The sequence below is a fragment of the Equus quagga genome, chromosome 1, assembly GCF_021613505.1.
Source record: "Equus quagga isolate Etosha38 chromosome 1, UCLA_HA_Equagga_1.0, whole genome shotgun sequence".
Lineage (NCBI taxonomy): Eukaryota > Metazoa > Chordata > Mammalia > Perissodactyla > Equidae > Equus > Equus quagga.
In genome coordinates, this window is record NC_060267.1 from 96,681,035 (window position 1) to 96,708,827 (window position 27,793).

The following is a 27,793-nucleotide window of genomic DNA, read 5'->3' on the forward strand; positions in this document are numbered from 1 at the left end:
ATGGGGAGGGGCCGGCCGCAGGCTGGGAGCGTGGCCATGCGGGAGGGCGGGGCCGGCCTGGGGAGGGGCGTGGTCAGGCCGGGAGGGGCGGGGCCGCTCCGCCCCTTGGCGCGGGGCTCGGCAGGAGGTGCGGCGCACCTGGAACCCACCGACACTCCCGCGCCCAGTGTCCGGTGCCCTCTCCGCCCCAGCCCTCTGCCCGGCTCTGAGGGCACCCTCCCACCCCCACCCCAAACCCCCGCCCAGCTCGGAGGGCATCCCCCACCAGCCCCAGCCCGCTGCCCGGTTCGGAGGGCCCCCCAGCCCCTGCTCCGAGGTCCTCGGCCCGGTCCTCCCACGGGAGGTCTCCCTCACGGGACCCCACCCCGCCGACCGCGCCCCGTCCCGGAAGCGCCGACCTCCGCTGTAGCCGGCCGTGTCCTCGCTGCCATGCCCTCGCTTGGGGACCAGGTGCGCGACTGGCACCAGGGCGCGCAGGCCGTGGCGCGCGGGGACTGGAGCTGCGCCCTGCGGCTCTTCTCGGGAATCCCAGAGCCGCCTGCCAGGATGTGCTTCAACGTGGGCTGCGTGCACCTGCTGGCCGGGGACCCAGAGGCCGCGCTGCGGGTGAGCCAGGGGCCTGACACTGGCGGCCGGGACTGGTCGCAGAGGGACCAGGGGGCGGGGCGAGAGGGGCTGATCTCTGGCCCTGGGGTCCTTACTTACCGTGAGCCTGGCCCATGAGCAGTGTGATAAAGACCCAGCTTCAGGGGTGAGTCCAGAGTCCCCCACCCACCTACCTCTCCATGGTGACCTAGGGGGATCCCCTGCTCTTCCTCCTGATGGTCACCTGGGGATGTCTCCCTAGTGTTCTGCCTCAGTGAACACCTAAGGCAGGTGGGAGCTGTGTAGTGGGGGCACCCCACCCTGAGCTGAGTCAGGACCAGGATGGGGGCGCAGGGCTCCCTCACAGCCTCCACTATGTGATGACCATGTGCCAGACTCTGCAGCCCAGGGGAAGGTCAGTGAACACTGGATCAGGTGCTAACACACCTGGAAACTGGCTCTAGGCAGGATGCACTGGGGAGGGGCTTCCTTGCCCCCCAAGGTGTAGGGTTTGGAGCAGGGGCTTCAGCAAACACCTGTGGTGATGAGAAGGGGACAAGATCTGTCTTACTGGTGCCAAAAGCCCAGATCTTGGTGCTTACCTGTCTCCCAGCCTGCTCCCCAAAACAGAACCAAGAGCTTGGGGTGCACACGGGCACACACACACCTGCCCCTGCCCAGGGGGCAGTGCAGGGCCACTCTGCCTTTAAATGCTTCGTGTCCATCACAGTGATACACATTCCACAGTGCGTGGCAGAAAGCTGGCAGCACCCTGCCCATCATTCTGCTCCCCGATCCTCGCAGCTGAAAGAACCAGGTTCCCACAGTTCTTCAAATGGTCAATGACAGCTCTCTGGAAAATTGCATAGGTGAAAAGAAAAGAGGACGGGATGTTACGGAGAGTATCAGTGTCAATGTCTTGCAAAACTTCACCATTGGGAGAAACTGGGCAAAGTGTACAAGGATCGTCTCTGTCGCTTCTTGCATCTGTGTATGAATCTACAATTCTCAGTAACAATTTCAGTTTTAAAATGTTAGGCAAGAAAGGGTTTCCAATCACTGGACGCTAAGGTGGTTCAGCAGGAAGTCACAGGTCTTAGGCCAACTCAGTCATCACCTACTCATAAACTGTGATTTAACTAGAGAGGGAACAAAGGTTGCAGGCCGAGCAGTCTGAGTGTTAAATTTTTTTCTACCCTAACAGGAAGAGGAGGACTGTCTAAAGTCACTAAAATTAAGTAACAACAGCGGGTCATGTTTGTTGGAAATATGGGGATTCTACAAAGCAGGTGGATCAGCTATAGTTAATCAAACTCGTTGTCTCTGAGGAGCAGACAGGGTGAGCAGGGGTGTGGCTGGGATGCAGTCTCCTGGTAGGAACCTGATGTAAGCTTTGATTTGACTGCTCCGCATGGCGAGGTGGCAAACAAATGGTTTTCACGGAGTGGTCTCCACACGTCAGTGCCCCTGTGCGTGCCTTCACCCTTGGGTCAAACTCACTTTGACAACAAGCCCCCAGCTCAGCCAGACCATAAGAGAAAGACCACGATCCTTCTCCTATTGCCTGTGTTTAGCTGATGACTGCTGTCCGCGTCAGGAACAGGCAAAGTGATTTCTGAGTCTGTTTAAGGAAGAGCTGTGCTTGACACACCTACTAAGACTTTTGTGTTCTTGTTCCTTTTGATTTTGATAGATAAGAAGTGTGTCATTTTGTATGAACTACCAAAAATAGGATTTAAAAAAGACAAAAATCTTGCATAACTTCATTCCCCAGAGATAACTATTATTAATGTGCTGGAGTGTTTCCTTCTATCGTTTCTCTTTGTTCTCTGGGTAAACAAATTGGTTTGTGACACCACCTTGCTGTGCTCTAGCCCGTCACAAGGCACCTCGGGAGCTAAGGCTGGCTTCGGTGGCAGTGGAGGGACGTGAACAGCAATGCAGGTGCCCGGCATGGGGGTGGAAGCCCTGGGCTGCTGCAGGAGGCTTCACCTGCAGGCAGCTGTCACAGGGCTGATAGAATCCCTGGGCCCCAACTCTGGTCTTCTGCCTGAACTGTGTGACACAGGGGTGATGGTGTTACAGACCTTAGCATTCCGTGAGCATTCTTGTCCCTAGGCATTTGACCAAGCGGTGACCAAGGACGCCTGCATGGCCGTCGGCTTCTTCCAGCGAGGAGTGGCCAACTTCCAGCTGGAGAGGTGAGCGCGGAGGTCCTTGTTCCTTCTCTGATGGCGCTTTGTCTCCGCAAAGTCCATTCCTGTTCTCCTCCCTCCTCCTCTCTCCCCACGGGTCACCTCCTCTCGCTGACCCCCTCCTCAATGGCTCCAGGGGAGCCTGGGGTAGGACGCTGTGGTCATGCTGGAGTGGGACGGGGGAGAGAGCCCCGCGGTGACCCTTGCTCTGTGCTGTGGGTGTCCCTTCCTTTGCTGTAGCAGGGATGATGTGATTATGCCCATGCTGCAGGGGCAGGAACTGAGGGCAGGGCTAGAGGAGTGGTGTGTCCCAGGACACAGAGGGGGTTGGGGTCCTCACTGCGCACCCAGGCTCTCTGCACCGTGGCCCTTCCCAGAGAAGGAATCGGGCTGCAGGACAGGCCTGGCCTCTGCCCCCCACCTGACCCCCAAGACAAGCCCCACAGAAAGTCCTGGACAGGGCAGGCCAGCTCTGGGGGCCACCTCCTCCTCTTGTCAACCCAGGGGCCTGCCTGGGGCATTCTGGTAGGGGCTGGGGAGTTTCCAAGGGGACTCTGCAGGGGAAGGCCTGTGGGGTGGGAGCCTGAGGAGCAGGAGGGAAATGCCCAGGGCACCCTGCACAGCCAGGGTGTGGAGGAGGGTCCGGGGTGCAGACAGGGGCCCTGGGCAGGGGAGTGACATGCCAGAAGTCAGAGCTGGACCAGAGCTGGGCATCACCTCACACCTGAGACGTCCCCCTGCCCTGCACAGCCACATCGCATATTGACCCTTGACCCGTTCATCGGGACTTGAGTGCCCACTGTGTGCTGAGACCTGGGTGACCTCCACTGCCCCTAGCAGGGTCCCAGGAGCCAAGGCGGGGGACAGCTGGGGCAGGGCTCAGCCCCTTTCCCTGTGGCCACTGAGGCCCCACCCCCAACTCCCTGCCTCCCACAGGTTCCAGGAGGCCCTGTCCGACTTCCGGCTGGCCCTGGCACAGCTGAGGGGTAATGCCACCATCGACTACACACAGCTGGGCCTGCGGTTCCAGCTGCAGGCCTGGGAGGTGAGGGTGCACTGGGCTCGTGCAGGGAGCTGGCCACCAAGAGCTGGGGCTGGCTGGGGCCTCCGGGGGTGCTGTCCATGGGCAGAGGGCCAGGTGGGCTTAAGGCCCCGTGCTCTGGGCCCCTCTGTCTTGTCACTGCCACAGGCGGGGCCACATTGACTGAGATGGTCCCCCTGGCCGGAAGTGCCCGCAGTCCCCGCTAGCCACTCCTCTGCCCTGAGGAGGCTTGGGGCTGCAGGGGGCGGGGGGGCCCCCAGGCGCGCTTCCATCCAGGAGAAGCAGAGGTGGGTCGGAGAGTCAGCGGAGTGGGGAAAGGTGAGGGGGTCAGGAGGGAACACAGCTTGGCCATGGGCCCCTGGTAGGGGCGGGCGGGGCATCCCCACCTTGGCCCTTCTTGGCCCTGTTCCTGGGCCCCGCCTGGGTCAGGTTGGCGCTGAGGGAGGAGCGCTCCCGGAAACACACTGCCTTCCAGCTCCTGGGAACAGCCTGTGTGACAGTAAACAAGTCGTGGGAAAGTCCCGCCAGGTGCTGAGGCACAGCCCACCTGTGTCCCCCAGCCCAGGGCACTGAACAGTGCAGGGCAGGGCCTGGGGAGCTGGCCCCCCCACGACCCTACCAGGACCTGTAGCAGGATCGCCAGAGGGCAGCCACCTGGCTCCAGGAGCACACTGTCACCCACACGCAGCCTGTGGGGACAAAGGGCTGTGGGAAGGGGCCAGTTGGTTTCTCCCGTAGGCATGAGGCCAGGATGGGCAAGCACTTGCCATCCCCACAGCAGCGAGGGGTCACTGGGAGGGTCGGCTCCCAGGAGCAGCAGGCGACTTTGCTTCTGCCCAAGCACATCCCGCCTAGCGACGGCCTTAACTCAATCCAGTGTGTCCCTCTGAGCGTCCTTTCACCTCTGGGAGGGGACCAGCTGAGAAAAGGGTTCCTGAGACGCAGCCTGGACTCTTGGGGTTGCAGTGGACAGGACAGCACAGGGAAGAGGGGGCCATGACGGGGTCGGGCCAGACGCAGAATGGGGTGACCCAGAGCGATGAGTCACTCCAACTGGGGGTGTGGAGAGGGCAGCACTGAGCCCTCTGCTGCTGGTGCTGGGGAGCGGGGTGCTGGGTCAGGGCGGGGCCAGGGGTGGGGCCAGGGCTGGCCGGCTTATGGTTGGGGTCAGTGGGGCTGATCCAGGAGTGGGCCCGGGCGCAGGCCCTGGCCCCTGCTGTCACCTCCCACCTCGCTGCCAGGTGCTGTTCAATGTGGCTGCAGCACAGTGTGGGCTAGGGCTCTGGGCCGAGGCCACACACAGCCTAGAGGAAGCCATCTCCAAGGGGCCAGAAGGGGCCCGCAACAGCCTGGACACTGCCCTGGGCCAAGTGCAGGTGAGAAGAGCTCGGCCGCCCCCTGGGCTCCTGAGCTGGCTCATGTGGGCTTTGGGGCCCACTGCCTGCAGTTTGGGGCTCACGTCTGAACAGCCCCTCCAAGACCAATTAGATGAGATGAAGAAACTTGTGGAAGGAGGTGGCCCTGTGCCAAGGTGTGGGGGCTGGGCCTGGGCTTCCCATGGCCTATGGGAAGTGGGTGAGGGGCCCCAAGCTGCCCCAAGCTCAGGGGCTCCTGCAGCCACAGGCCCAGTCAGAGGCTCAGGTCTGCATTGGCCGGTCTCCCTCCAGAAACAGGCCCCATTGCAGCCCCGGCGAGTCCCCAGGGGCGAGGTCTTCCGGCCCCAAAGGCGGCACCTGGAGCACCTGGAGCCTGTGGATTTCTTGGGCAAGGCCAAGGTAAATAGAGGCAGGTTCTTGTTTCTCGGGTGCAAGGGCTCAGGGGCCAGCAGTGCCAGGCAGGCCAGAGCAGGTGGCCAGGCTCGTGCTGAGCTTGCAGGGTGTCTTGAGCTGCGTTCCCAGGGGCACATGGGGTCTGGTCCATGTGGTTATAAAAGCCTTGGTGGGTGGAGAGTGGGCACAAGGCTGCCCTCAAACTGTGGACATGCCTGGGCTCCCGGGTTGGGGCAGTGTTTCCAGTGGGGCTCACAGCTCTGGGGCAGAACCCAATGGAAGGTGGCTGCAGAGGGCGGGCTCGTGCCTTCTGGACAGTGAGCCCGGGGGTGCTGCCCCTGCCCCACCTCAGCCACGATCCCTGGCCTCACTGTTGCCACATGTCTCTGTGTCTCCCTGCATCTCTGCCTCAGAAACGAGATCCCGGGCGGGGGCGGGGGGGGGCAAGGCCACATCATGCCCACCCTGGGTCAGGACCAGGCAGCAACACCAAAATCACAGGAGCAGCCAGCCCCGGGGCCGTGGCGGGACGCGGGGAAATGACTCCCTGTGTGCACAAAGGGAGTTCGCTTTGGTCTCGAGCTGGTGGTGCCTGGGGTCACCTGAGGGCCAGTGTGCTGTGTGTGGCCGTGTGCAGCCACTGGTGAGGGCACGCGCTGCCAACAGCACGTCTTTGCAAATGTTTGCTGGTGTGTGGTGGGTGGGCTCAGTGGAGGAGGGGCTCTGAGCTGCACAAACCCATCAATTTACAGTCCGCTTGTCACAGCAGACTGTTTCCAAGAAACAAAAATACCTTAAAAGTTGTACTAAAAATAAGTTAAAATTATCAGCACAGCTGCGTTGTTTATCAGTCTTGCTCTTCGCACCTCCCAGCCCCCTGCAGTGGTCCGGCAGCCTTGGGCCAGGTGTGGGCAGCCCCCATCCAGCAGACAGGAGATGGGGTACAGGGAGTGGACAGCGCAGGTCCCTGGGGGTGCGGCCGGGCACCCCATGACCTGACTGTCTTGCTGCTGTCCCTCACCAGGTGGTCACCTCCAGCATCCCTGAGGACCAGCACAAGGGCGTCTGGCGCCAGCGGCCCCAGGTGTGTGGGCGGCCCTCCAGCCCAGGCTCCTCATTCTCTGGCGTGTTGAGGGTCAGAGGACTCCAGACCCTCCATTGTCCAGGAAGGAGAATGCCACGGGTGCCCTGATCCTCCCGGGGGTTCCCCAATGCCCCTCTCATTTGAGCTGAGGGTGGCTGTGCTGTCTGTTTGGGGGTCTGTGAAATGAGGAGTCATGCCTGCCACCTGCCTGGCACTCACTGTGGGCCTCTGAGTCCTGAGTGAGGACGTCACTCTGTGCCCACAGGTTCAGGATACAGCTGGTGAAACCAGACCTGGGACTGCCCCACGGTAGGCAGGGGCCTGTCGAGTGGAAGCCCTGCTGGGGGGCCTGCGTTCCAGCCCCTGAGGCCAGAACCCCTGCACACACCCAGCACGGTCACTCCTGGCCGGGGCCCAGGACCATCACGTCCCCCTTCCAGATCAAAACTGGCTGGAGCCCCAGGGCCGAGGAATGGGTGTCCAGCCCCTCCCTCTCTCCCACTCCCCATCTGTCCAGGGGCTCGGGCTGTGCTCAGCGGGTGCTCCTGGGGGAAGAGCCCCCTGCCCACCTCCGCTAGAACCACCGTGCAAGCCTCAGAGGGAGGTTGAGACTGAAGTCGCCGTGACTCTGGGCAGCACTGAGGGTCAGAGGGGGGGCACTGGGGAGGGGCTCAGGCTGGGCTGCAGGCTGACACGAGCAGCCCCTTGGGCACCACCAGACCCAGGCTTCACAGATGGGGCCGTTCCGATGGCGGGTGCTCAAGGTTGCAAGGATGTGGGGACGCAGAGCAAGCGCCAAGCCCCAGGCCCTGCCCCACACTGCCCCCATCTCCACGCTCAGGCCCGCCTTTCACAGAGGCTCTCAGCCCAGGGAAGGAGGTGTGGCCAGGCTGTGTCAGGGAAGAGTGAGCCCTGAGAACAAGGGCCGCTCCTCCCTCAGGGCTGGCGAGACAGGCCCCTGCAGAGCTGGCACCCCCCATGGCCCCAGGATGCCCCCCGATGCAGAGATGATCCCCTGCGACAAGTGGGTGAGTGAGCTGGGGCCGGGCAGGCCGAGCAGGGGCCGCAGTACTGGGAGGACCCTCTGCCCAGGCTGAGTGTGGGGACCAGCCTGTGAGGGTATCAGGGTAGGGCAGGTGGTGGTGGCGCCCGCCAGGGGTCAGGGACGTGCTGATGTTCAGCAGTGCATAGATGGGCCTGGCGGTCCTCACCCCTCTTTGGGGTCTGGAGGGGCCGGGCCTGTAGCCCGCACATCCTGGCCTTGGGGCTCCCACCCCTCAGTCAGGGTGACCGTCACCTCAGCCTTCCTTCCTGGACACGGGACTGCCCCCGATGCCCCGCGTGCTGGGGCGAGGCTGAGGAAGGAAGGACGTAGGCTTCTCCCGGGCGGGTGTGGTGGGAGGGTGCGGCTGACCACTGCCCACAGCCAGTGTCGGGAGCCTCCCACGCATAGAGAGGGTGGTTAAATTTAACATTCAGTTTATCGAGGGACATGATGAAAAGATAGATGGCTACCCTCACTTTCGCTTCCACTGATGCTCAATTAGCCTGAGTGGCAGAGATCAGCACCCGTAAAAGCAGCCCATCCCGTTACACCTGTGCTTAGTTAATTCCCACAGGCCGTCCAAGCTGCACTTACTAAGTTCATATATTGGCTTCTTACACACTTGACCTCCTGACCTAACAGGCAAGCTTCCTAAATGCTTTAACCAGCTGGGGACTCTGATGAAGGCTAAAAGTATCATTTACAAACTCAGTTGAACTCTCAAATCTTCCTTGGATCTGAGTTGGCCAGAGTGGCCTGGACCGTGGGCCCCTCCAGTATGCCCACCAGTTAGTGCCCAACACGGGGGTGAAGTCCAGCTAGTCCCTGGCCTCAGTCCTCAGCCTCCTGGGGTCCCCGGGAGCACCCAGCTGGAGCTGCCGCCTCGTGGTGGCCTGGGGACAACAGGTCTGTCCCTGCTGGTGCCAGGCAGCCAGTCTGTAGCCTCCAGGCCTGTGGGGGCCTGGTTCATGCCCTGAATTGTGGACTTGTGGCTTCCTGCCTGGCTCACAGGCCACGCCCCTCACCACTGGCTCTGCTGGGACAGCATCCAGGCACCACCCCTGACAAGCCCCAGGCCAGGAAAGCTGCCCCCACCCCAGGCCCAGCAGCACCCCCAGCCTGTGGCTTTCCTTGCAGAGGCCCCGCGTGGAGCAAGCTGGCAAACAGGTTCCTCCAGGTAAGGGTGTCCTGAGCACAGGTGGTGGGCGGGGGCGCTCTGTGGAGAGAGCCCTGGGAACAGTCTCTTTGTCCCCAAGGAGGAAGCTGGCGGCATCAGGCTAGCTACCCCACAGCTCCTCTAGTCCAAAATGCCCACTTTGGGGGGTATGGTCCCCTGAGTCCCTGCTTTGTGCCGCTTCTCAGGGCTGCTGGCAGCTGGCGGGTTGAGCCCTGGCCCCTCTGAGGATCCCGCAGGTGCTGGGGTGAGAAGCACTGGTCCTCTCGTCACTCACACTCCCCAGGGACGTGAGGGCCCCAGGGACCCAGCTGATGAAGCCTTCCAGGCCCTCAGCCCCGGCTCCCTCCACCCTCTCAGTCCCTGCCCCCCACCCCGCCGGAAGCCCACCCTGGTCAGGCCCTGGGCATGGAGACCTGGGGCTTCAGAGACCAACTGCCACCTCCCCACCTGGCCCCAGGGCATGGCTGCCGAGGACCCCGAGGCCTTGGTGACCATCACGGTGCAGTGCGCCTTCACCCTGGCCCTGAAGGCCCCGAGAGGTGCAGACGTGTCCAGCCTGCGGGCCCTGCTGAGCCGGGCCCTCCCTCACCAGGCTCAGCAAGGGCAGCTCAGGTGGGCTGGAAAGCCACCCCTGCTGCCACTGAGCAGGGCTGGCAGGGGGGCGCTCTGAGCCAGGGGTCAAGTGAGGGGCAGCGGGGAGCTCTGCCTTGGGCAGGAGGGTGGGGGCTCTGAGCTGGCCCCTCTCAGCTCCAGCCCAGGGTGGGAGTCCCAAGGCAGCAGCTGAAAGAGGGGCTGGGGGCATCAGAGGCTGCAGAGTTCAGAGGTCGGCGCCGTCCCCACAGCCTCTGCCCCTGCATAGGGTGGCAGTCCCTGCTGCCCACTCCGAGGGGTCTCTTTGCAGTTACCGAGACCCCAGTGATGACGGCCACTGGGTTCCCCTCTGCGGGGAGGAGGTGCTGCAGAGGGCCTGGCGGGACGTGGCTGGTGGCCCTGGGGGGCTGCGGATCCAGTGCCGGGTGAGCCTCCGGAGAGTGTGGGTGGGTTAGGCAGCCATCGCCGGGGAGGCCCCAGGCCCTTCTCCGGTGTCCGGCCGGCCATGCAGCCCTGCCCTCTGCCGCAGGGAGTGGGCGGCCGGCCTGTCCTCTACCAGGTGGTGGCCCAGCACAGCTACCGTGCCCAGGGGCCTGAGGACCTGGACCTCCAGCCGGGGGACACCGTGGATGTCCTGTGTGAAGGTAGGGCCAGTATCGACCCTCTCCTGTCACCCCGCTGGGCGGCCTGGGGCATGAGGGTCCGCGAGACTCCGTGTGGTGCCCTGAGGAGCCCTGACGCCCCCTTGCAGTGGACCAGGAGTGGCTGGAGGGCCACTGTGACAGCCGCGTTGGCATCTTCCCCAAGTGCTTTGTGGTCCAGGCTGGCTGCTGACTGTGAGGAGCCCCTCGCCCCCAGCCTGGCAAGATCACCCTAAGAAGTCCAACAGCAAAGAAGGTTTTAATAAAAGCAATCTGCCCCCTCTAAGGTGTGGTCCGCATTCCGATTCCAAGAGTGTGGGGTGGGGCTGCTCCAGGAGAAGAGCATGGACACTGTCCCTCAGGCTGGGTCCCTCCCCCAGCCTTGTCCCGAGGCTCTGCCAGCTCCTAGAGACCCTGGGGCCCAACTGCCAGCCCCTCCCAGGAAGCCAGGCCCCTTCTTGCTGCAGTGGTCACTCCTCACCCTCCGGCTCGACCCAGCCCCACGTCCCACTGACTCTGCAGTCACACGGCCCTGGAATGCCACAGGGGTCCTGGTGGCTTAGCACTGGTGCAGAAAGGCACCCGCTGGCCTGGGAAGCATGGTGGAGAGGGGGACCCAGGGGTACCGGATGGGGGACCATGGTGCAGTTTCCATAGCCAGAGCAATCCTGAGCCCAGAGCCCACAGGACAAGCCCCTGGGAGGCCCCACAGGGGTCAGGGGCTCAGGAAGGCTCAAGCCAGCTCAGGCGTCCAGGCTGGGGCAGCCCCGCTGAGCTATGGGAGCTGGGTCTCTGCCTTCCAGCATCAGGTGGCAGCCCAGCTTAGTCCTGGGGCCAGAAAAGCTGGACTGCAGCAGCTCCGAGAATGGCCACGAGAGTCAGCACCATGAAGACGACTCCAGCCACCCAGATGCTGTAGCTCTCCGCCCGCCACTGGGCAGGTGCCTCAGCCAGGATCATGTTGGTCAGGTTCAGCATGTAGCCCAATGTCCAGCCGATGTCAGTGCCACCGGCCTGTGGGACACACTGGCTATCAGGGCTGCTGCCCCAGAGCCACCCTTCCCCAGGGGCTGATGGCTGGGTCCCTGGGAGGCAGTCACCTGCTTGCGGAATTCGATGTTGGGCCAGGTGTCCTCACTGAACCCGTAGCCCTCAAGTAGGAGCGTGAGGATGTACAGCCCCGAGGCGCAATAGTCACGCAGCCAGCGGTCCTGCCCGGTTGAGCTCGCCTCCACCTGAGGGCCCGGGATGCAAGGATCCAGGTGAGGCCCCACCTCCCACCCACCAGAGGCTGCTCCCACCTGGGGGTGTGACCCTGGGACTCCTGCCTGGAGGGGGACGGCCAAGGGGCTGTCCTCCCTTCCCATGGCTCCCCCTAAACCCTGTTGGCCACACTGCCCGGATGGGGTCCCACCAATTCCCTGCTCAGTGAAGTCTGCACCTCAACAGCTGCAGACTGGGGAGGCCGGGGAGCCTGGGTTGGGGCAGGCAGCCCTGGGACCCACCCACCAGCTTCCAGGGCCTCTGGCAGAACTCCCAGACACTGGTGTTGACCGTGGCCAGCGGCTGCCTGGAGGTGAGGTTCAGGAAGTGGAGGGTATAGTAGAAGTTGGAGAAGGCCTGGGGGGCAGGGAGGGGAGACGGATGGGTCTGCACCGGGACTGTTGTGGGGCTGGAGGAGGCTCCAGCACAAACCAGGTTAGCTCCCCACCCCCCCAACACATGGGGTCCCAGAGCCCCCTGTCCCCCTGCCTCAGGCTCACCCTGGGCCTACCTGTCCTGGGACCCCGTCCCACCTGTCCAGGGCTCACCTTGGGCGCGCCTTCCCTGGGCCCCCAGCCTACCTGTCCAGGGCTCACCCTGGGCCCACCTACCCTGGGCTCACCCTGGGCCCACCTGTCCTGGGACCCCGTCCCACCTGTCCAGGGTTCACCCTGGGCCCACCTGCCCTGGGCCCATCTGGGGCCAGGCTTCGGGGGCTCCAGAAGGAAGCTGGGAGCCTGAGGGGGGGCAGTGTGGAGTGCTCACGTAGAACTGGCCCCGCACGGGGGGCTGGTAGACCCCGTTGAAGGCACAGTCTGCTCGGCCCTCGCAGCTCAGGAAGTCAAAGAGATCACGGATGGCCGAGATGCAGGCCCTGGGGTTCCCTGTCCCCTCCACAGTGAGGTTCCGGGTGAGGTTCAGGGGGGCTGTGGTGTGGACACAGGGTGATGCATACAGCGAGGCCAGGGACAGCGTGCCCTGGTAGCCGCTATGATAGCACGGGTGGCGGACCAGGGGGGCCGGGCTGCTCTGCAGGGAGGACAGGAGGTGGCCTGAGCACCTGCCCAGGGCCATGGGGCCACCCCGTTGCACCACTGCCTCCTCTGTGGGCGAGCCAACCTGCACCAGCCCAGCCAGGAGCCTGTTCAGCATCTGGTCACGCCCGAAGCAGAGGTAGCTGTGGGTGTAGACGCTGTGGTCGAGGCCGTAGAGCCGGAGCGTGGTCTGTGTGTTCCCGTCCAGTATGGGGCCTCCAGGCACGAAGGTGATCTGGGTGGAGGCCCCACCCATGTCCAGGGCACCCACCAGCATCCCTTCTGGAGGCCGGATCCATTCTCCAGAGAAGGAGTACTGACCACAGACAAGAGGCACTGAGTCCCAGGACCAGCCACAGTGACCCACAGCCCCTGGTCATCCGGCCCCCGCCCTGGGGCTGCCCGTGGCACCTGTACCAGCATGCCCAGGACGTAATTGATGGTGATCCAACCTAAGGCACCTTCATCCTGCCCAGCCAGGAGCTCAGCACCCCTAAAGTCCACGGGAGACTGGCTCAGGAACTGGGTGACTGCCGCAAAGATGTCTCTCGCCTGAGAGCTGTTCTTCTGGCTGGGCAGAGATGACCAGAGCTGAAGCTGGCTAGAAGCCCGCACCCACTCCACCCTGCCCCAGGTGTTGAGACCACAGCTCTCACGGCTGCTCCTCACGGCCATGTGCAGGCCCCACACCAGCCCAGCTCACCTGAGCAGCCTCATGCCAGCCGTGGCCCCCAGGAACATGGGCGTTTCCTGATGCTGGGCCTTTGGGATCAGTGCCAGTGCCTCCTCCAGGCAGCCCTTCAGACTCTCGCCAGCCTGTGCAGGGTCAGAGGTATAGGAGGAGATTCCAGGCCCTGAAACATAACACCCTAGGATGAGGCTCCAGGCCCTGAAGGCTGGTAGTGCTGAAAGGACCTGTGGTGAGCTGAATGGGGGCCCCACAAAAGACATGCCCACATCCTGACACCCGGAACCTGAGAAAGGGACCTTATTTGGAAAAAGGGTCTTTGCAGATGTGATTAAGTCAAGGATCTTAAAATGAGAGCATCCTGGATTTCTCAGGTGGGCCCTAAATCCAGTGACTAGTGTCTTTATAGGAGAGAGGAGAGGGAGAATTAAGATAGACAGGGAAGAGGTGGGAGAGGCTGCAGTGACGTGACCACAAGCCCAGGAGCGCCTGGAGCCCCCAGGAGCTGGAGGAGGCAGGCATGGTCTCTGCAGCCCCAGGCGGGGGCATCTCCCAGGCCCTGGGGGCAAATGCAGGCTCTGGCCCAGCACCCCGGGGACCAGCTCTGTCTCCATGGGCCCCTTTCCTTTAGACTGATTTACTGATTTGCTGAGGGCTCAGCCTGTGCTGGTTCCCAAACCTGCACCCACCTGGGAGTCCTAGCCAGTGGTCGGCAGCTCCCAGCATATGCCCACCATTGATGGAACTGCCCACTGACCTTTCACCTGGCAGGCCAGGGCCTGGCTAACCACGCCTGTGTCATTCTCCTTGTCTGCTGGCCACTGATACACAAAGAGGGACGTGTGGGAGGACCCGGCGTCGAACACGATCCCGAACTGGGGGTGACACCAGGGTCAGGAGGATGTAGGGTTGGTGCACCGCTCAGTCAGCCCAGCCTGCCCCACTCGGGCCTGGGGCACACCTTGATGTCTGCGGGCAGGAGCACGTTGGTGGCCTCCACCAGGATGAGAATGAGTGTGGTGAGGCCTGAGGCTGCCGCAGCCCCCAGCAGGGCCCTGAGGACCTGCTCCCTCCGAGTCAGCCCCATGGTGGGGCAAGGTGGGCACCTGCGGGGGGTGGACAGCAGTGGGCATGAGACCTCTGGCTGCAGACGCTGCTGCCCTGGAGAGCCACTCTGTTCTCCCTGAGGCCCAGGTGGCCCACCTCTGGGTCAGCGGGCAGGTCCAGAGACCAGGCCACACACTGACAGCGTCCAGGAGAGCCCTTTCTAATGCCCCCTCAAGACCAGTGGAGCTACCCTGTTCCCTGGGCAGCCCCGCTCTCCACACCCCCCAGACTCCACCTGCCTCCTATCTGCAGCGCCCCCCAGGGAGGCCTGTGGTCAGGCCTGAACCAGGTGGGGGCAGGTGGCCACCTGGACAACTTACTGTTTCCAGGCGGCCCCGTGTGGGACCTGGCAATGAGATCAGCTGGGTCCCGGGAAGCACGATTTCTCCGCTGAAGGACCTCAATGCCAAGCATTCAGAACAAAGACGCCTGGTTTCTATTTGAAAACCTAACCTCAGGTTTCTCTAATCTGATTTTGAAACTTTTTAGTTGGCCCCAGATGGTCCCTCAGCAGCTGACCGTGGCTGACCCTGGAGAGCAGGCTGCACAGGGCGGAGGTGCCCAGCTCAGTGGCTGTGGCCCCAGATGTCCCCGCATTGGGCAGTGCACACAGGGTCATCAGGAGCCCCAGGCCAGCCGGCGCCACTGCCCAAAGGGAGCAGGTCTCTGAGGTCTCCGGACCATGAGACTCATGTGATTTTGTGTCATATCGCACGTCCCACCAGAACGCCAACATTCCTAACATGCTTCATCCACACGGGGTGAGACACAGGGACCATGCCGTGTCTGTCCTGGGACTCCTGGCCACAGGGGGACAGGCTGTGTAGGTTATACTCCCATTTTAAGGAGGGAAGACCAAGGCTCAGAGAGCACAGGTGACCTGGCCAGGCCCAGATGGGACCCCGCCTGTGTCCCCAATCAGAACCCAGGCCACAGGTACCTCCCAGAGACAACCAGGTGCCAGGAGGGGCCAGGGAACCAGGACCCCACCTCACATGCCACCTCCAGGGAATATGGCAACCTGAGACCCCCAGCTTGAGCCCCAGGTGGGTGGGCAAAGAGGATGGGCAGATGCCCCCACAGTCAGAACACCCCCTCAGACCAGGACCACTCCCTCAGACCAGGACCACCCCCCTCAGACCAGGATAGCCCCCTCACCTGGGCTGGTGGACAGCGGGCTGAGCAGAGTCAGCTGGACTGCCGTCCCTCAGGCACTGCCAGGTGCTGCCCCGCCTCCCCCCACTCCCCTCCCTTAGCTGGTCACCGCCCACCCGGACCTGGGTCCGCGCAAGGCAGGTAAGGAGCCTGGAGTGGGGTACGCTGCAGGCAGTGCTGCCTTCCCCTGGCTCGCAGACCCGCCAACTGAGGCTCAGTGGGGTTGAGCTCAGGCCCCCACCCAGGGTCTTCTCCCCACTGCCCAGGGTCGTCCCCTCCACCAGCTGCCCAGAGTCACCCCAGTGACCCGCCCAGGTTGGCCCCGCCCCTCCTTGGAGGCTGCTGACTTTACCCTCTGACCCTGCCCTCCCTCAGCGGGAAGATTGGGTGCCAGGGCTCAGCTGAGGGCCGGTTGGTCGGAGTCAGGTGACCGGAAAGAACCAGAGGCCAAGGGCTCCTTCAGAGCAAAGGCTGGAGCCGGACCAGCCTGCGGTCCAGGGAGGAGGCCAAGGTTCAGCCTCTTAGTGCTGCCGTGTTTGGTTGTTTTTAAGCATGTGGTAAAACTGCTCCTTTTTGGTGCACTTGTGTGGATTCATGTGACCACCACCGCAGTCAGAATCACCCAGCACTCTGTCCTGTGTCCCTTGTGGTCACACCTGCCCCAGCCCCACCCGTCAGCTCTCCTGCCACAAGTGTCTTTGGGAGAAGGTCACAGAGATGGACTGAGTTGGCTTCTTCCGCTTGAGGCCTGGGCTCAGGGCTGTTGTGGGCTCCAGCCACCTCTCCTCTGCAGCCGCATCGGTCCAGCTTCATGGACGGGTGGACAGGCCGCAGTTTGCAGAGCCCCTTGCCCGTCAAAGGCATCTAGGGAGTTTCTACGTCCGACCGTGTGGAGCTGCTGTGGACATCCATGCACAAGTCCTCGTCGGACCCACACTTATTCCTCCCCCAGGAGACTGACTGCCGGGCTGTGTGGTCAATCAAGACACATTTCACTTGACTAGAAACTGCCCAAAGGTTTCCCAGGGCCAGAAATCTGCTTCCTCCGCATCCCCCCAGCATGTGTCACACGTCCTCATTTTGGCCGATCTGGTGGGTGCAGTGAGACCTCACTGTGGTTTTAATGTGCACTGACGGCTGGTGAGGCAGGGCCCGCCCTCGTGCTCATGTGCAAATACAGATCCCCGGATGAAATGCCGCGTATTTTGCCGACTCTTTAATTGGATTGTCTGATTTCTTCCTGTTTAGAGACTTCTTTATACATTCTGCTCTAGGTCTTTGTCAGCTAAGGGGTTTGTACATGTTTTCTCCCAGTCTGCAGCTCGTCTTTTCATGGTCTTAGTGTATTCCACAGAGCAAATTCTTAAATTCCTATGAAACCCAACTTATCAATTTGTTCTTTTATGGATGGTGCTTTGCATGTTGTTACTAAGGACTTTTCGCCTGTCCCCAGGTCGTGAAGATTCCTTTCTGCTGAGCATCTCAGCCTCAGATGCACCGTTAGACTGCAGTCCATTCGGAGTTCCTCTGTGAATGAGACGCGTGGCCTCGTCAGGCTCGCTTTCTCCACAGATGGATGCCTGGTCGCTCCAGCACCGTTTGTTGAGAAGACCATCCTTTCTCCATGAAGTCCTTTGCTCTTGTGTGCAAATGGCCGCACTCCTGTGGGTCTCTCTTGGCCCCGTTCTGTCGTGATTGGGGCCGCCACATAGTAGGTCTTCATGTTGTGCAAGGAGCCCTCTAACTTTCTTCTTCTTTTTCAGACTTGTTTGAGCTATTCCGGTCCCTCTTCCCTGCCACTTGAACTCTATAGTCAGCCCCTCCGTGTCCACAAAAAAATTCTCCTGAAATTTTTATTGACATTATGTTAAGTCAATGATCATTTGGGGAAGAAATTGGTATCTTTATAATTCTGAGTCTTCCATTCCATGAGCACAATTTTTCTTCTCTCCATTTATTTAGGATTTAAGTCTTTTTAAAATTTTCTTTCATCGGTATTTTCTAGTTTTCAGAATAATGATCCAGTATATGTTTTCTTAGATTTATATCTAAGTATTTCATTTTGGGGAGAGCTGGTGTAAATTGTATTCTTTTTTAATTCAGTTTTCAATTGTTCATTAGCAGTAAATAGAAACATGATTTTTTTTATGTGTTGACCTTATGTCCTGCCACCCTGCTAAGCTCACTTATTAGTTCTAGGAGTTTGTGTATAGATTCCTTGGAATTTTTGACATAGACAATCATGTCTGTAAACAGGGATAGCTCATTTCCTCCTCTCCCATGTGCACGCCTCTCATTACTCTTCCTTGCCTCTTTGCACTGGCTAAGGCTTCAGCTGTGTGTCGAGCAGGAGTGGTGAGTGGACATCTTTGCCTTGTTCCAGCCTCCAGGGAAAAGCCGTCAGTGGGTCACCATCGAGCGTGGGGTTAGTTGTGGGTGTTCGGTAGAGGACTTTATCAGGCTGAGGAACTTCCATTCTAGTTTGCCAGAGAAGTTTCCATCATGTATGAATGTTGTATTTCGTCAATACTTTTTCTTCATCCATTAATATGTTCGTGTGATTTGTATTCTTCAGACTCTCGATAGGGTGGCTTACATTGATTGGCTTTCTTCAATACTGAACCACTTTACATTCTCAGGATTAAACTCCACTTGACTGTGGTGCCTTATGTTATGTATTACTTGGATTTGATTTGATTTGCTAATGCAGTTGGTCCTCATTATTTGTGGATTTTGTGTTAGCAATTTTGCCTGCTAACCAAAATTTTTTTGTAATCCCAAAATCAATTCTTGCAGTGTTTTTGTGGGTCATTTGTGGACAAGTGCAGAGCAATAAAAAATGTGAGTCCCCAATGTGCATTTTCTCAGCTGAGATTGAGCAAGGCCACATTCTGCCTTCTTGTTTCAGATCATGCTGTAAACAATTGTCCTTTTCATGGTCTATTTAGTGCTATGTTTTGTGCACTTTTGTGCTTTTTCTCGGTGATTTCTCTGTTCAAAATGGCCCCCAAGTGCAGTGTTGAACTGCTGTTGTGAAAATTAATAAAGAGAAAACCTCATTTAAAATGGAGTCGGCAGGGCTGGCCCCGTGGCCGAGTGGTTAAGTTTGCGTGCTCCACTTTGGCAGCCCAGGGTCTCTCTGGTTCGGATTCTGGGCATGGACATGGCACCACTCGTCAGGCCATGCTGAGGTGGTGTCCCACTTAGCACAACCAGAGGCACTCACAACTAGAATACACAACTATGTCCTGGGGGGCTTTGGGGAGAAGAAGAACGGAAGAGGAAGAAAAAAAGGAGATTGGCACCTGGTGCCAATCTTTAAAAAAAAAAAAGGAAAAAAGATGGAGTTGGGAAGGGGTCAGCCCCATGGACATGTGGTTAAAGTTCTGCGTGCTCCGTTTTGGCGGCCTGGGGTTCACGGGCTTAGATCCCGGGTGCTTACCTGCTCTGCTCATCAGCCAGGCTGTGGTGGAATCCCACATACAAAGTGGAGGAATACTGGGCACAGCTCAGGGCTAATCTTCCTCAAGCAAAAAAAGGAGGATTGGCAACGGATGTTAGCTCAGGGGGGATCTTCCTCACACACACAAAATAATAATAAAATAAAATGGAGCTGGGAAGCCCTGCAGGCGGAGCTCTCAGGCACACACCACCATCTCAACCTGCGCAGTTCTGGGCAGGAAGCCGCCCACTTTACCACCCCAGCGGGAGGAAGGACGACTTTCTCCTGGCCCAGCAACAGGCCCAGCCAATGGGAAAACATCGCAGCTCAGCCCATGAGGAGCCGTCGCAGCCCCAGACTCCTGCTCTCCTCCAAGGGCCTTTTGCTCATCACCTCCCCACCCCTGCGCCCAACTCCCTCCTTTTTCTCTGTAGCGTGACATTCCTCCCCTCTGCTGGCTGGGCTTGCCTGTGGTTCTGCCATAGCTTGCTTGTCCCAAAAGGCAGTTCCTCTGCTATTCCAGAATAAACCCATTTTGCTGGTAAAATAACTGGCGGTTCTATTTTTACTGTTCACACTGTCCACTGTTGACACTGCGGACAAAGTCCGGCAACTTTCGGGAACCTAAGCCCGTGTTTCCCCAGGAGCTGGGCTCAGTGTTTGCTAAAGGTGTTTGCAGCAACTCTCTAGGGCATAACTACCTCAAACAATGAGAATGACTGTATTTGTGGAGGATTTTTGCAGCTGTGTTCACAAGGTTTACAGGCTGCTTTTTAGGGCTGGTTCCAGTATTGGGGTAATGCTGGACTTGTAAAATGAGTTGGGAAGTTGTGCTTCCTTTTCTTCTCTGGAAGGGATTTGTAGAATGTTTATTTCTTCTTTCAGTGTTTTGTATAACTTGCCAGTGAAGCCATCGTAGACTTTCTTTTCCAGAAGATATTTAACTACAAATTCAATTTCTTTAGTAGTGACAGGGCTATTCAAACTATCTATTTCATGCTGAGTGAGTTGTGGTAGTTTGTGGCTTTTGAGGAATTGGTCTGTTTCATCTAAGCTGTTGAATGTGTGAATAGATATTCAGTTATTCATTCCTTTGCTATCCTTGTGAAGTCTATAGTGACAGACCCCTCTCATTCCTGATATTGGTTTTTGTGCCTGCTCTTTTGCCAGTTTCTAGAGGCTTATCGATTTTATTGATCATTCCAAAGAAACAGCTTTTTGTTTCGCAGTTTTTTCCGATTGTTTTTTCGTCTTTACCTGCTTTAGGTTTCTGCTCTTACATTTACTTCCTTTATTCTACTTGATTTGGGTTTATATTGCTCTTCCTTTTCTGATTTCTTAAGTAGAAGCTTAGGTTGACTTGAGACCTTTCTTCTTTTCTTTTTCGAAATGCTTTTTGGTGAGGAAGGTTGGCCCTGAGCTAACATCCGTTGCCAATCTTCCTCTTTATTTTTCTCCCCAGAGCCCCAGTACGTAGCTGTATATCCTAGTTGTAGGTCATTCTAGTTCTTCTATTTGGGATGCCACCACAGCATGGCCTGAAGAGTGGTGTGTAGGTCCGTGCCCAGAATCTGAACTGCTGAACCCCAGGCCACCAAAGCAGAGCACGAGAACTTAACCACTCAGCCATGGGGCCCACCCCAGAGACCTTTCTTCTTTTCTAAGGTATTTGTGTTATACATTTCCCTCTAAGCACTACTTTAGCTGCATCTCTCAATTTGTTTATAGGCTATATTTTAATTTCATTCTGCTCAAAATATTTTAGATTTCCCTTTAGACTTCCTCTTTGGTCCATGGATTTAGTATTGTGTTGTTTAATTTCCAAGTGACTGGAGATTTCCCAACATTTTCCTGTTATGGATTTCTAGTCTAGTTCCATTATAGTCAGAAAACATAATCATGTTTTTGATTATTTTAAATTTGTTAAGGTCCTCACTTTTTTGAATCAAGTTGTGTTTTATCTTGGTGAATTTCCACATGCACTTGGGTATTGGAATATCCTATAATTCTCCCTACGTCCAGTTGGTTGATGGTGTTGTTCATTTATTTCATATTCTTGCTGATTCTCTGTCTACCAGTTGTATTACTGAGAGAGAAGTGCTGACGTCTCCAACTGCATTGTGCATTTATATTATCTGTTTCCACTTTCAGTTCTGTTAATTTTTGCTTAAAATTTTTTTTCCCATGCTTCAAATGTTTTGAAGCTGTGTTGTTAGGTACATACCTTTAGAACTGTTAGTTTCTTGAATAACTGGCCCTTTTATCAACGTGTAATGTTCTCTTTATCGCCAGTAATTCTCTTTGCTCCAAAGTGTACTTTGTGTGATATTAACATAGCCTCTTTTGTCCTCTTTTGATTCGTATTTGCATGTATATCATCTCCCATCCTTTTACTTTTAATCTACCTATATCATATTTGAAGTGAGTTTCTTGTAAACAGATTGAGATATTGTGATATATATATATATATATACATTTTGTCTTTATCTGTTTCTGGCTCATAGCTCTTAAAATCTTTGGAATTTCCTAAGTGATGAGAGCGATCACTTACATCTGGTGTAATTATTGATATGTTCGAATTTAGGTCCAGCATTTTATTATTTTGTTTTTTTTTTCTTTGTTCCCTCTATTTTTGTTCTGGGCAGGTGATCACGGAGGCACATGCGCCCACAGCAGGTGGGTGATCACGTCGGGTGCATGCGCACACAGGGGGTGGGTGATCACGGGCGTGCATGAGCACACAGCGGGTGGGTGACCACGGAGGCACGGGCGCACAGTGCATGTGCAGGACTTGCTTCGTCGGTGTTGAATCACTTTAAACAGCGTACTTGGGCCTCTTACATGACCATACTTCTCTCTTAATGATCAGCCTTTGGGATGATCTGCTCATGCTCATCCACATGATCTGGCCTCGCCCCAATTAATGGCACGAACAGTAGGATAGTAGCCATATTCACAGAAGGCCCCAGAGGCAGGTGCTGGCTCTACGAGCATGCCAGTTTATCGATTACATTTTAAAAGCTAGTGACAGATTATTTTCCAAAAAGGCCACAGCAGTTCCCACTACCTTTCTCCCACATGTTCACCAGCATAGGGCACCAATGTCCTTTACAATTTTTGCCAAACCAACAGGCGAGAAGTAACACCTCACTCCTTGTGTTGGCTCCTACTGGATTCCTAACAGGGTTAAGACCCCATCACCTGGTGGCCACTTCATCTTCTGAGTGTCTCCTCAGGTCTCTGCTCACTTTCCCTATCAGTTCTTCTCGTTCTTATCAATATACAACAGCTCTTTATATATTAAGGACCTTAATCTTTCTCCCTCACATGTGTTGCAAATATTTCTTCCCCAACTATCTTGGCTGTGCCTCTGCTTCTGCATCCCAATTGGGGCAGGTGGGTGGGTGGCTGTGGTGACCTGCACTGGCCCTGCCCCCTGCCCTGCCCAGCTGACCTCCTCGTCTGCCACCACCTTCCACGTTTGTACTGGGCTTGCTCCTGGGTAACTCCCAGGTTTGACGTCTTTTCCTCTATCACGCTTCTCCTTGGTAGTTACGGGTGAGGGATGGAATCTTGTAAACCAGACGCCAGCCCGTGAGCCTCCTGCCCTGACCCGCCATGGCCGACCCTCAGGGCTGTGTAGGGTGGACACACTTGCTGCAGCAGCCCTAGACCCGCGACTGCAGGGTCCCCATTAGAGGCCGGCGAGGGGCAGGGGCGCATGACAGGGCTCCTGGCTGCTCCTGGGGTCAGGAGTGCAGGCGACAGGTGAATGAACCTTCCTAGCACACGATGTGTGGGCAGGTGGGCCACACTGGACGGTGCTGTCCTTGTGACCTGTAGGGCTTGTCTACAGACAGAAGCTCACCTGGCAGCGTCACGCGGGCTCCAGGCCTGAGGAGCAGGGAGAAGCATCATGTCTCAAAACAGAGCAGAGGACACCCCAGTCACGTGTGACTTTGTGATGAGTGACTTCATAAGTGAAATGATGTAGACAGGCATTTGGTATCTAACAGAAATCCCTACAAGTGTATCTATTCATGTTGGTACCAATGTCTCTGCTCCCCAGCCCCAGCCCCACCTTGGACGCCCTAGAAGCAGCTGGAGGCTGCAGGGTTGTGTGCTCCTGGGGCTGGCACATCCACCCCATGAAGGAGTGCTGGCCTCCAGGTCCCTGGTACCACAGGCCTTTGCCCATGCTATCTGCTGGTGGCCTCCTGCTCTCCCCAGCCCTTGGTGGCCCTGGCTGCACCCAGTTGGCATCTGCCACTCTGTCCCCAGGCCACTGGACCGGCAGCCACCAGGGTGGTCACATCTGGCTGTGCCCAGTGGCAGCTTGGCCACGGAGAAGGGCAGCACTGGGCACATCAGGGATGACTGAGGCTAAGGGTGGCCAGCTGGTCACTTCCTGGCCTCCCACTGTAGCCACATTGCTTACTCTCTGCATAGAATGGCCTGAGGGGCAGAGTGGCCCTCTGCTAGGGGCCTGGGGGTGGGGGCAGAGGCGGCAGGGGGTGGGGGTGTCTCTGTTCTCCCCTCCACACCCTGCTCTGCCCCTTCCCAGAACCAACTCCTCCCACCCCATGCAGCCATCTCAAGGATCTGCTCTTCTCCATCCCTCCGCCTGGACACTATGGGAGCCCTGGGAGCCCTGTCCCCAACCCTCATGGAGTGTGTCGCCGGCAGGGGAGCCCCAGCCCCCTCAGTCCAGGTGGGGGTGTGCAGGTGGCCATCACAGCAGTGGCCTCAGACCAGCAGGCCCAGAAGCTCCTGGGCCCAGGGAGGTAACAGACGGTGCTGAGAGAGGAGACCCATGCGGCGGCCGCAGCGGAGGGTCAGGTTTAATGGTCACTCTAAGGGGTATCGTACACTGCTCAGAGCCTGGCCCATGCCCCACCCCACCCTCGGCCAAGGGCATAGCCAGGCATCCTCAGACTCAGGCTCTGCAAAGGGGGGCCTGCCCCCGAGCCCTAGCTATATACAAGAGGGCCCGCCCCACTGGGCTTGGGCAAGGCTGCAGGCCCACCGACCACCAGTTGCTCAGCTCTGGGGCCTGGGATGTAGGGTCCAGGCCCCACTACAGCATGTGATGGGGTTCTCGCCCACTGGGGCCCAGCCCCGGCAGGCCTCCAAGCCCCCAGGCCTCTGCATGGGGGGGTGGCCTCCAGCCCAAGCCAGCAAAAGCTGAACCGGACAGCAGTAGCAGGGAGCCAGGCAGGCCCCAGAGGACAGGGAGCAGGTAGGCCCAGCTCGACCCAGCGCCTCCTCTGAGAAGGGAAAGTGCGCCCTCCCCTGCTGCCCACACCCCTGCTGGGCGGTGCCACCAAGATCAGATAAGCAGGGGTGGCAAGAGGAGTGCAAGCACGGAGGATGGGGACTGGCCGAACAGGGCAGCCGGCCGCCGCTGGCCCCATAGACGGGTCTCCTGGTGCTGGTGATCAAATACGCAGGGCTGGGGGCTGGGGGCTAGGGGCTAGGGGGCAGAGAGGGTCCTGAACACACGCTGGGCTGGCTGTTTACGCTGTGACTAGTAACATAGCACTTAACTAGTTAACTAGTAACGCTGCTTCCCTTTAAATTGTTTCAGAGGCGTAGAAAATTGCACTTATTTCTATGAGCCTACGCAGAGGAGTGGCCCAAGGCGCAGCCTCCGGGCCAGGGCCAGGCCCATTCAGCGCCTGGCTGCCGAGCGCCCGCCAGCCGTGGTGGGTGAAGCTCCTCCCAGAGGAGCCTGGGGGCTGTGGCTCCTGTGGCCCATGGCGCAGGGAGGACCCGACCCCAGGAGGGAACCTGAGTGACGTCTGAGAGTGCCCTGAAGTGGGCGCGGAGACCACAACCCATGTGGTCCCACGCGGCACGTGGCAGCCCCGTTCCAGCCGCCGGTCCGAGGAAGCGGCTGGGTGGTGGCCTTGCCCCTCACAGAACGTCCTCGAAGTCCAGCAGCTTCGAGTGCTGGCGGCTTTTCCACAGGCGGTACAGCCGGAAGTCAAAGTAGGTCTCAATCATCTGCTTCCCTGGGCAGGAAGGGGCAAGGCCGGGGGCTCAGGCCGCTGCCTCCCGGACCCCACCGTGCAGTCTGGGAACCAGCCCAGCCAACTCACCTTGGGCCGACAACTCCAGGGGCGACTCAAAGGTGACCCTGTAAGGGGTCATGAGGGTCCTGAGGTTCTGGAACAGCTGTAAGGAGGGGCAGGGCTGTGAGTTCAGGGCAGGAGGGAGAGGGAGGGGGAGTGGTGGGCGAGGGGCAGGAGCCCCCACAACTGGCTGGTCTCAGGCGCAGGGGTTTTCTCTAGGGGGATTAAAGGAAAAGGGAAAAGAAACTTGAGGAGAAATGAGTTTTGTCAAGTCTTTTCATGAGTCTGGGGTTTCTAAAAGCCTGGAGTGGAGTTTGGGATTCCTGTACCTTCTCTCCATTGGGATTCCCCAGAATATAACAGCCCATGATGTGGATGACATTCGGCTCTGGGTTCACTTTGCTCATCAAGCGGCTCAACCGCTTCCAGAAGCTGGTGGGAGAGAGAAGGGTCACAGGTAGTCTCCAGGCCAGGCCCCCAGGTGTGAGGAGAGGCAGGCCAGGGCCCAGGGTCCCCAGGTGCGAGGAGGAGCAGGACAGGGTCCAGGTCCTCAGGTGTGAGGAAGGTGGGCCCAAGGCCCAAGGCTCAGCTCCAGAGACAGGAATATCGTGGAAAGGGGGCTGTGGGGTCAGGTTGTGCTGGTGGACACCGCCTCCAGGCCCCCCAGCCACAGGCAGCCTCGCTTGCTCACTGGATCATGTCTTCTTCCTTCTCCACTTTGGCAAAAGTGGCCACCTTGTTCTTGAGTAGGTAGAGATGTCCTGGACCACCCTGTAAGAGACTGTGGTCGGCTGGAGGGCCTCGCACACGAGGTATCTGCCCATGCTCCGCCCCCCCATACATGCACATGTGCACACACGTGCACACCCACGGAGGTGGCATCCTCGACCCCCACCCCACTCCTGGCCCAGAAGGGACCGAGCCCCACCTGGCAGAAAATCAGCATCTTCCAGATCTTAGCCCCCTTATGGTAGATGTTCAGCTTCTTCTCTATCTCCTCTGGGGAGGGAGAGGTGTGAGTGCTGCCCCCCGCGGCCTGCATGCACCCCCCAGCCTAGGACCAGAAAACGGTGGGATTGAAGGGCACATACCCAAGATGTCCTCAAAGGTCGCGTGCTCGTGGTCCTAGGACAGACACAGGCCACACCTGCGTCAGAGTCCCTCTCAGGCAGCACCCCCCCCCCCACATCGGGGGACAAGGAGGGGCTGGGCAGACACTCACGTAGAGGATGGGGATGATGGAGGGGTCGTCCCTGCGGATGATGGTGGGGATGTACTCGGCTTTGGGCACCTTAGAGGAGATGAGCTGGGGAAACATAGAAACTGCTCAGAGCCGAGGGGAGTGGAAGCCCCAGGAGATCACCCCCCACTGCTAGGCAGCCCAGGGTGCAGCCCCACCAACCCCCTCCCTACTGGGAAGCCCATGTGGGGCCCCACCAGAACCCCTCTCACCTGGGAAGCCCATGTGGGGCCCCATGAGACTCCCTCCGCTAGGCAGCCCATGTGGAGCCCCATGAGACCCGTTCTCTACCAGGCAGCCCATGTGGAGCCCCATGAGACCCCCTCTGCTAGGGGGTCCATGTGGAGCCCCATGAGACCCCCTCTCCTAGGCAGGCCTTGGTGTAGCTCCTGAGACATTCTCCTTGCTGGGCAGCCCGCAGTGGCTGCTTTAATCCCAGGCAGAACCAGTTAGGCTCCCGGAGGAAAAGGGCCCCCCACAAGCACAGGCCTGGCTGGAGAAGCACTGGGGTGGCTGTGCCTCACCATGACCTTGGGCGGCAAGAAGCCTTCAGTGTCACAGGCCACAGCCTCCAGGCCCTTCTCGGTCTCCCAGTCCAAGTCCTCGAAGGCTTCACCCAGGGTGCAGTGCGAGCTCTGCAGATCACTACCTGCGGAGCAGGATGGTCACCAGGATGCAAACCGTTGGCAGTACTGACTGTCCAGCTGTGGCCCCCAGCGATGGGCAGTGGACAGTGCTGGCAAGCCACATCCTGGAGGATCCTCCAGGCCAGCCAAAAACCCCGGGGTGGGTGACAGAGCCAAGCCAAAGTGACCACCAACCCAGCAAAAACAGCCACTGCCACCAGACTGGAGCTCCCGGACTAGAGAGGCCAGTGGACCTGGGTGTAAGGCAGATGGGAGCCAGCGTGCAAGTGTAGGCTCTAGCCTGTTAAGCCTGTGCCCTGGACCAGGGAGGACTGGGCACCATGGCACCTACCTTTCAGGCCCACTGGAGCGCAGGCAGCACACGAGCCCAGGCAGAGCAGGGCCCTAGAGGCGACCCTGCAGGGCCCTGCTGCGCCATTAGTTAACCCTGCCTGAGGTCAGAGGTGCCAGGCGCCCCACCTCATAGACAGGTAAACTGAGGCTCAGAGAGCAGAAGCGCAGAAGCCTAGCTGCCCGGGCAGAGGTCCCCCGGCGGAGCACGGGGCCTGGAGGCCTAGGGCAACTTCAGGGGAGGTGGGCCGGCCTGCACCCGGCACCTACTGTCTCGGGAGTCGTGGGAAGTGTCGGCTTTCATGGGGGTGGGGTCGCTCCAGGACCGGCTGAAGCTCCGCTCACGCCGCTCGGCGAACGCTGCAGTGAGAGCGGAAACTGGTCAGTGGGTGGGGCAGGGCCTGGAGTAGAGGTGGGGCAGGGGTGGGGCCTGGAGTGGAGGCGGGGCCTGGAGTAGAGGCAGAATGGTGCAGGGGCTGTACCTAGTGTGGAGGCTCTGAGTGGAGGTGGGGACGGAGCAGGGTCTGGAGTGGGAGTGGGGCCGGGTGCCGCCTGGAGTGGAGGTGGGCTGCCGTGGGGCCTGGAGTGGGGGTGGGTCCTGGCGTGGAGGCGGAGCCTGGAGTGGAGGTGTGCTGGGGCAGGGCCTGCAGTAGAGGCGGAGCCTGGAGTGGAGGTGGGGTGGGG

At 58.9% G+C, this 27,793-nt stretch overlaps 2 protein-coding genes across 22 annotated transcripts in view; one reads left to right on the forward strand and one right to left on the reverse strand.

Annotated features, from left to right (window-relative positions):
- NOXA1 (NADPH oxidase activator 1) lies at positions 1-10,415 on the forward strand. Of its 2 annotated transcripts, none has more exons than XM_046670420.1 (14): positions 1-606; positions 2,704-2,786; positions 3,717-3,825; positions 5,064-5,198; positions 5,490-5,597; positions 6,616-6,675; positions 6,941-6,984; positions 7,616-7,703; positions 8,858-8,897; positions 9,083-9,141; positions 9,355-9,509; positions 9,740-9,913; positions 10,018-10,132; positions 10,240-10,415. In XM_046670420.1, the coding sequence occupies exons 1-14, from the start codon at positions 1-3 to the stop codon at positions 10,363-10,365; spliced, it is 1,902 nt and encodes a 633-aa protein (XP_046526376.1). In that variant the 3' UTR covers positions 10,366-10,415. The 2 variants fall into 2 exon arrangements, with proteins under 2 accessions (XP_046526376.1, XP_046526384.1); XM_046670428.1 differs by having other exon boundaries at positions 9,799-9,913.
- The window catches only part of NSMF (NMDA receptor synaptonuclear signaling and neuronal migration factor), a 23,999-nt gene continuing 6,575 nt past the window's right edge, over positions 10,370-27,793 (reverse strand). For 3 of the 20 annotated variants that reach the window (XM_046670132.1, XM_046670166.1, XM_046670127.1), the window contains 15 exons: positions 27,592-27,771; positions 27,380-27,469; positions 26,657-26,781; positions 26,115-26,198; positions 25,821-25,946; positions 25,584-25,663; positions 25,222-25,324; positions 24,920-24,995; positions 13,130-13,280; positions 12,838-12,997; positions 12,512-12,742; positions 12,158-12,421; positions 11,639-11,749; positions 11,230-11,364; positions 10,370-11,143 (listed from right to left, as the gene is read on the reverse strand). In XM_046670132.1, coding sequence (XP_046526088.1) covers positions 10,952-11,143; positions 11,230-11,364; positions 11,639-11,749; positions 12,158-12,421; positions 12,512-12,742; positions 12,838-12,997; positions 13,130-13,280; positions 24,920-24,995; positions 25,222-25,324; positions 25,584-25,663; positions 25,821-25,946; positions 26,115-26,198; positions 26,657-26,781; positions 27,380-27,469; positions 27,592-27,771 — 2,108 coding nt within the window. In that variant the 3' untranslated portion in view covers positions 10,370-10,951. Of the gene's footprint in view, positions 11,144-11,229; positions 11,365-11,634; positions 11,750-12,157; positions 12,422-12,511; positions 12,743-12,837; positions 12,998-13,129; positions 13,281-24,919; positions 24,996-25,221; positions 25,325-25,583; positions 25,664-25,820; positions 25,947-25,983; positions 26,018-26,114; positions 26,199-26,656; positions 26,782-27,379; positions 27,470-27,591; positions 27,772-27,793 lie in introns of all 20 variants that reach the window. The other 17 variants (XM_046670226.1, XM_046670201.1, XM_046670190.1 and 14 more) reach the window with 13 other exon arrangements.

Coding starts and splice junctions, on each gene's coding strand:
- NOXA1 (XM_046670420.1), top strand. CDS start 1: ATGGGGAGGGGCCGGCCGCAGGCTGGGAGCGTGGCCATGCGGGAGGGC. Junction 3,826..5,063: donor TCCAGCTGCAGGCCTGGGAG/GTGAGGGTGCAC, acceptor CCTCGCTGCCAG/GTGCTGTTCAATGTGGCTGC. Junction 9,510..9,739: donor GCTCAGCAAGGGCAGCTCAG/GTGGGCTGGAAA, acceptor CCGTCCCCACAG/CCTCTGCCCCTGCATAGGGT.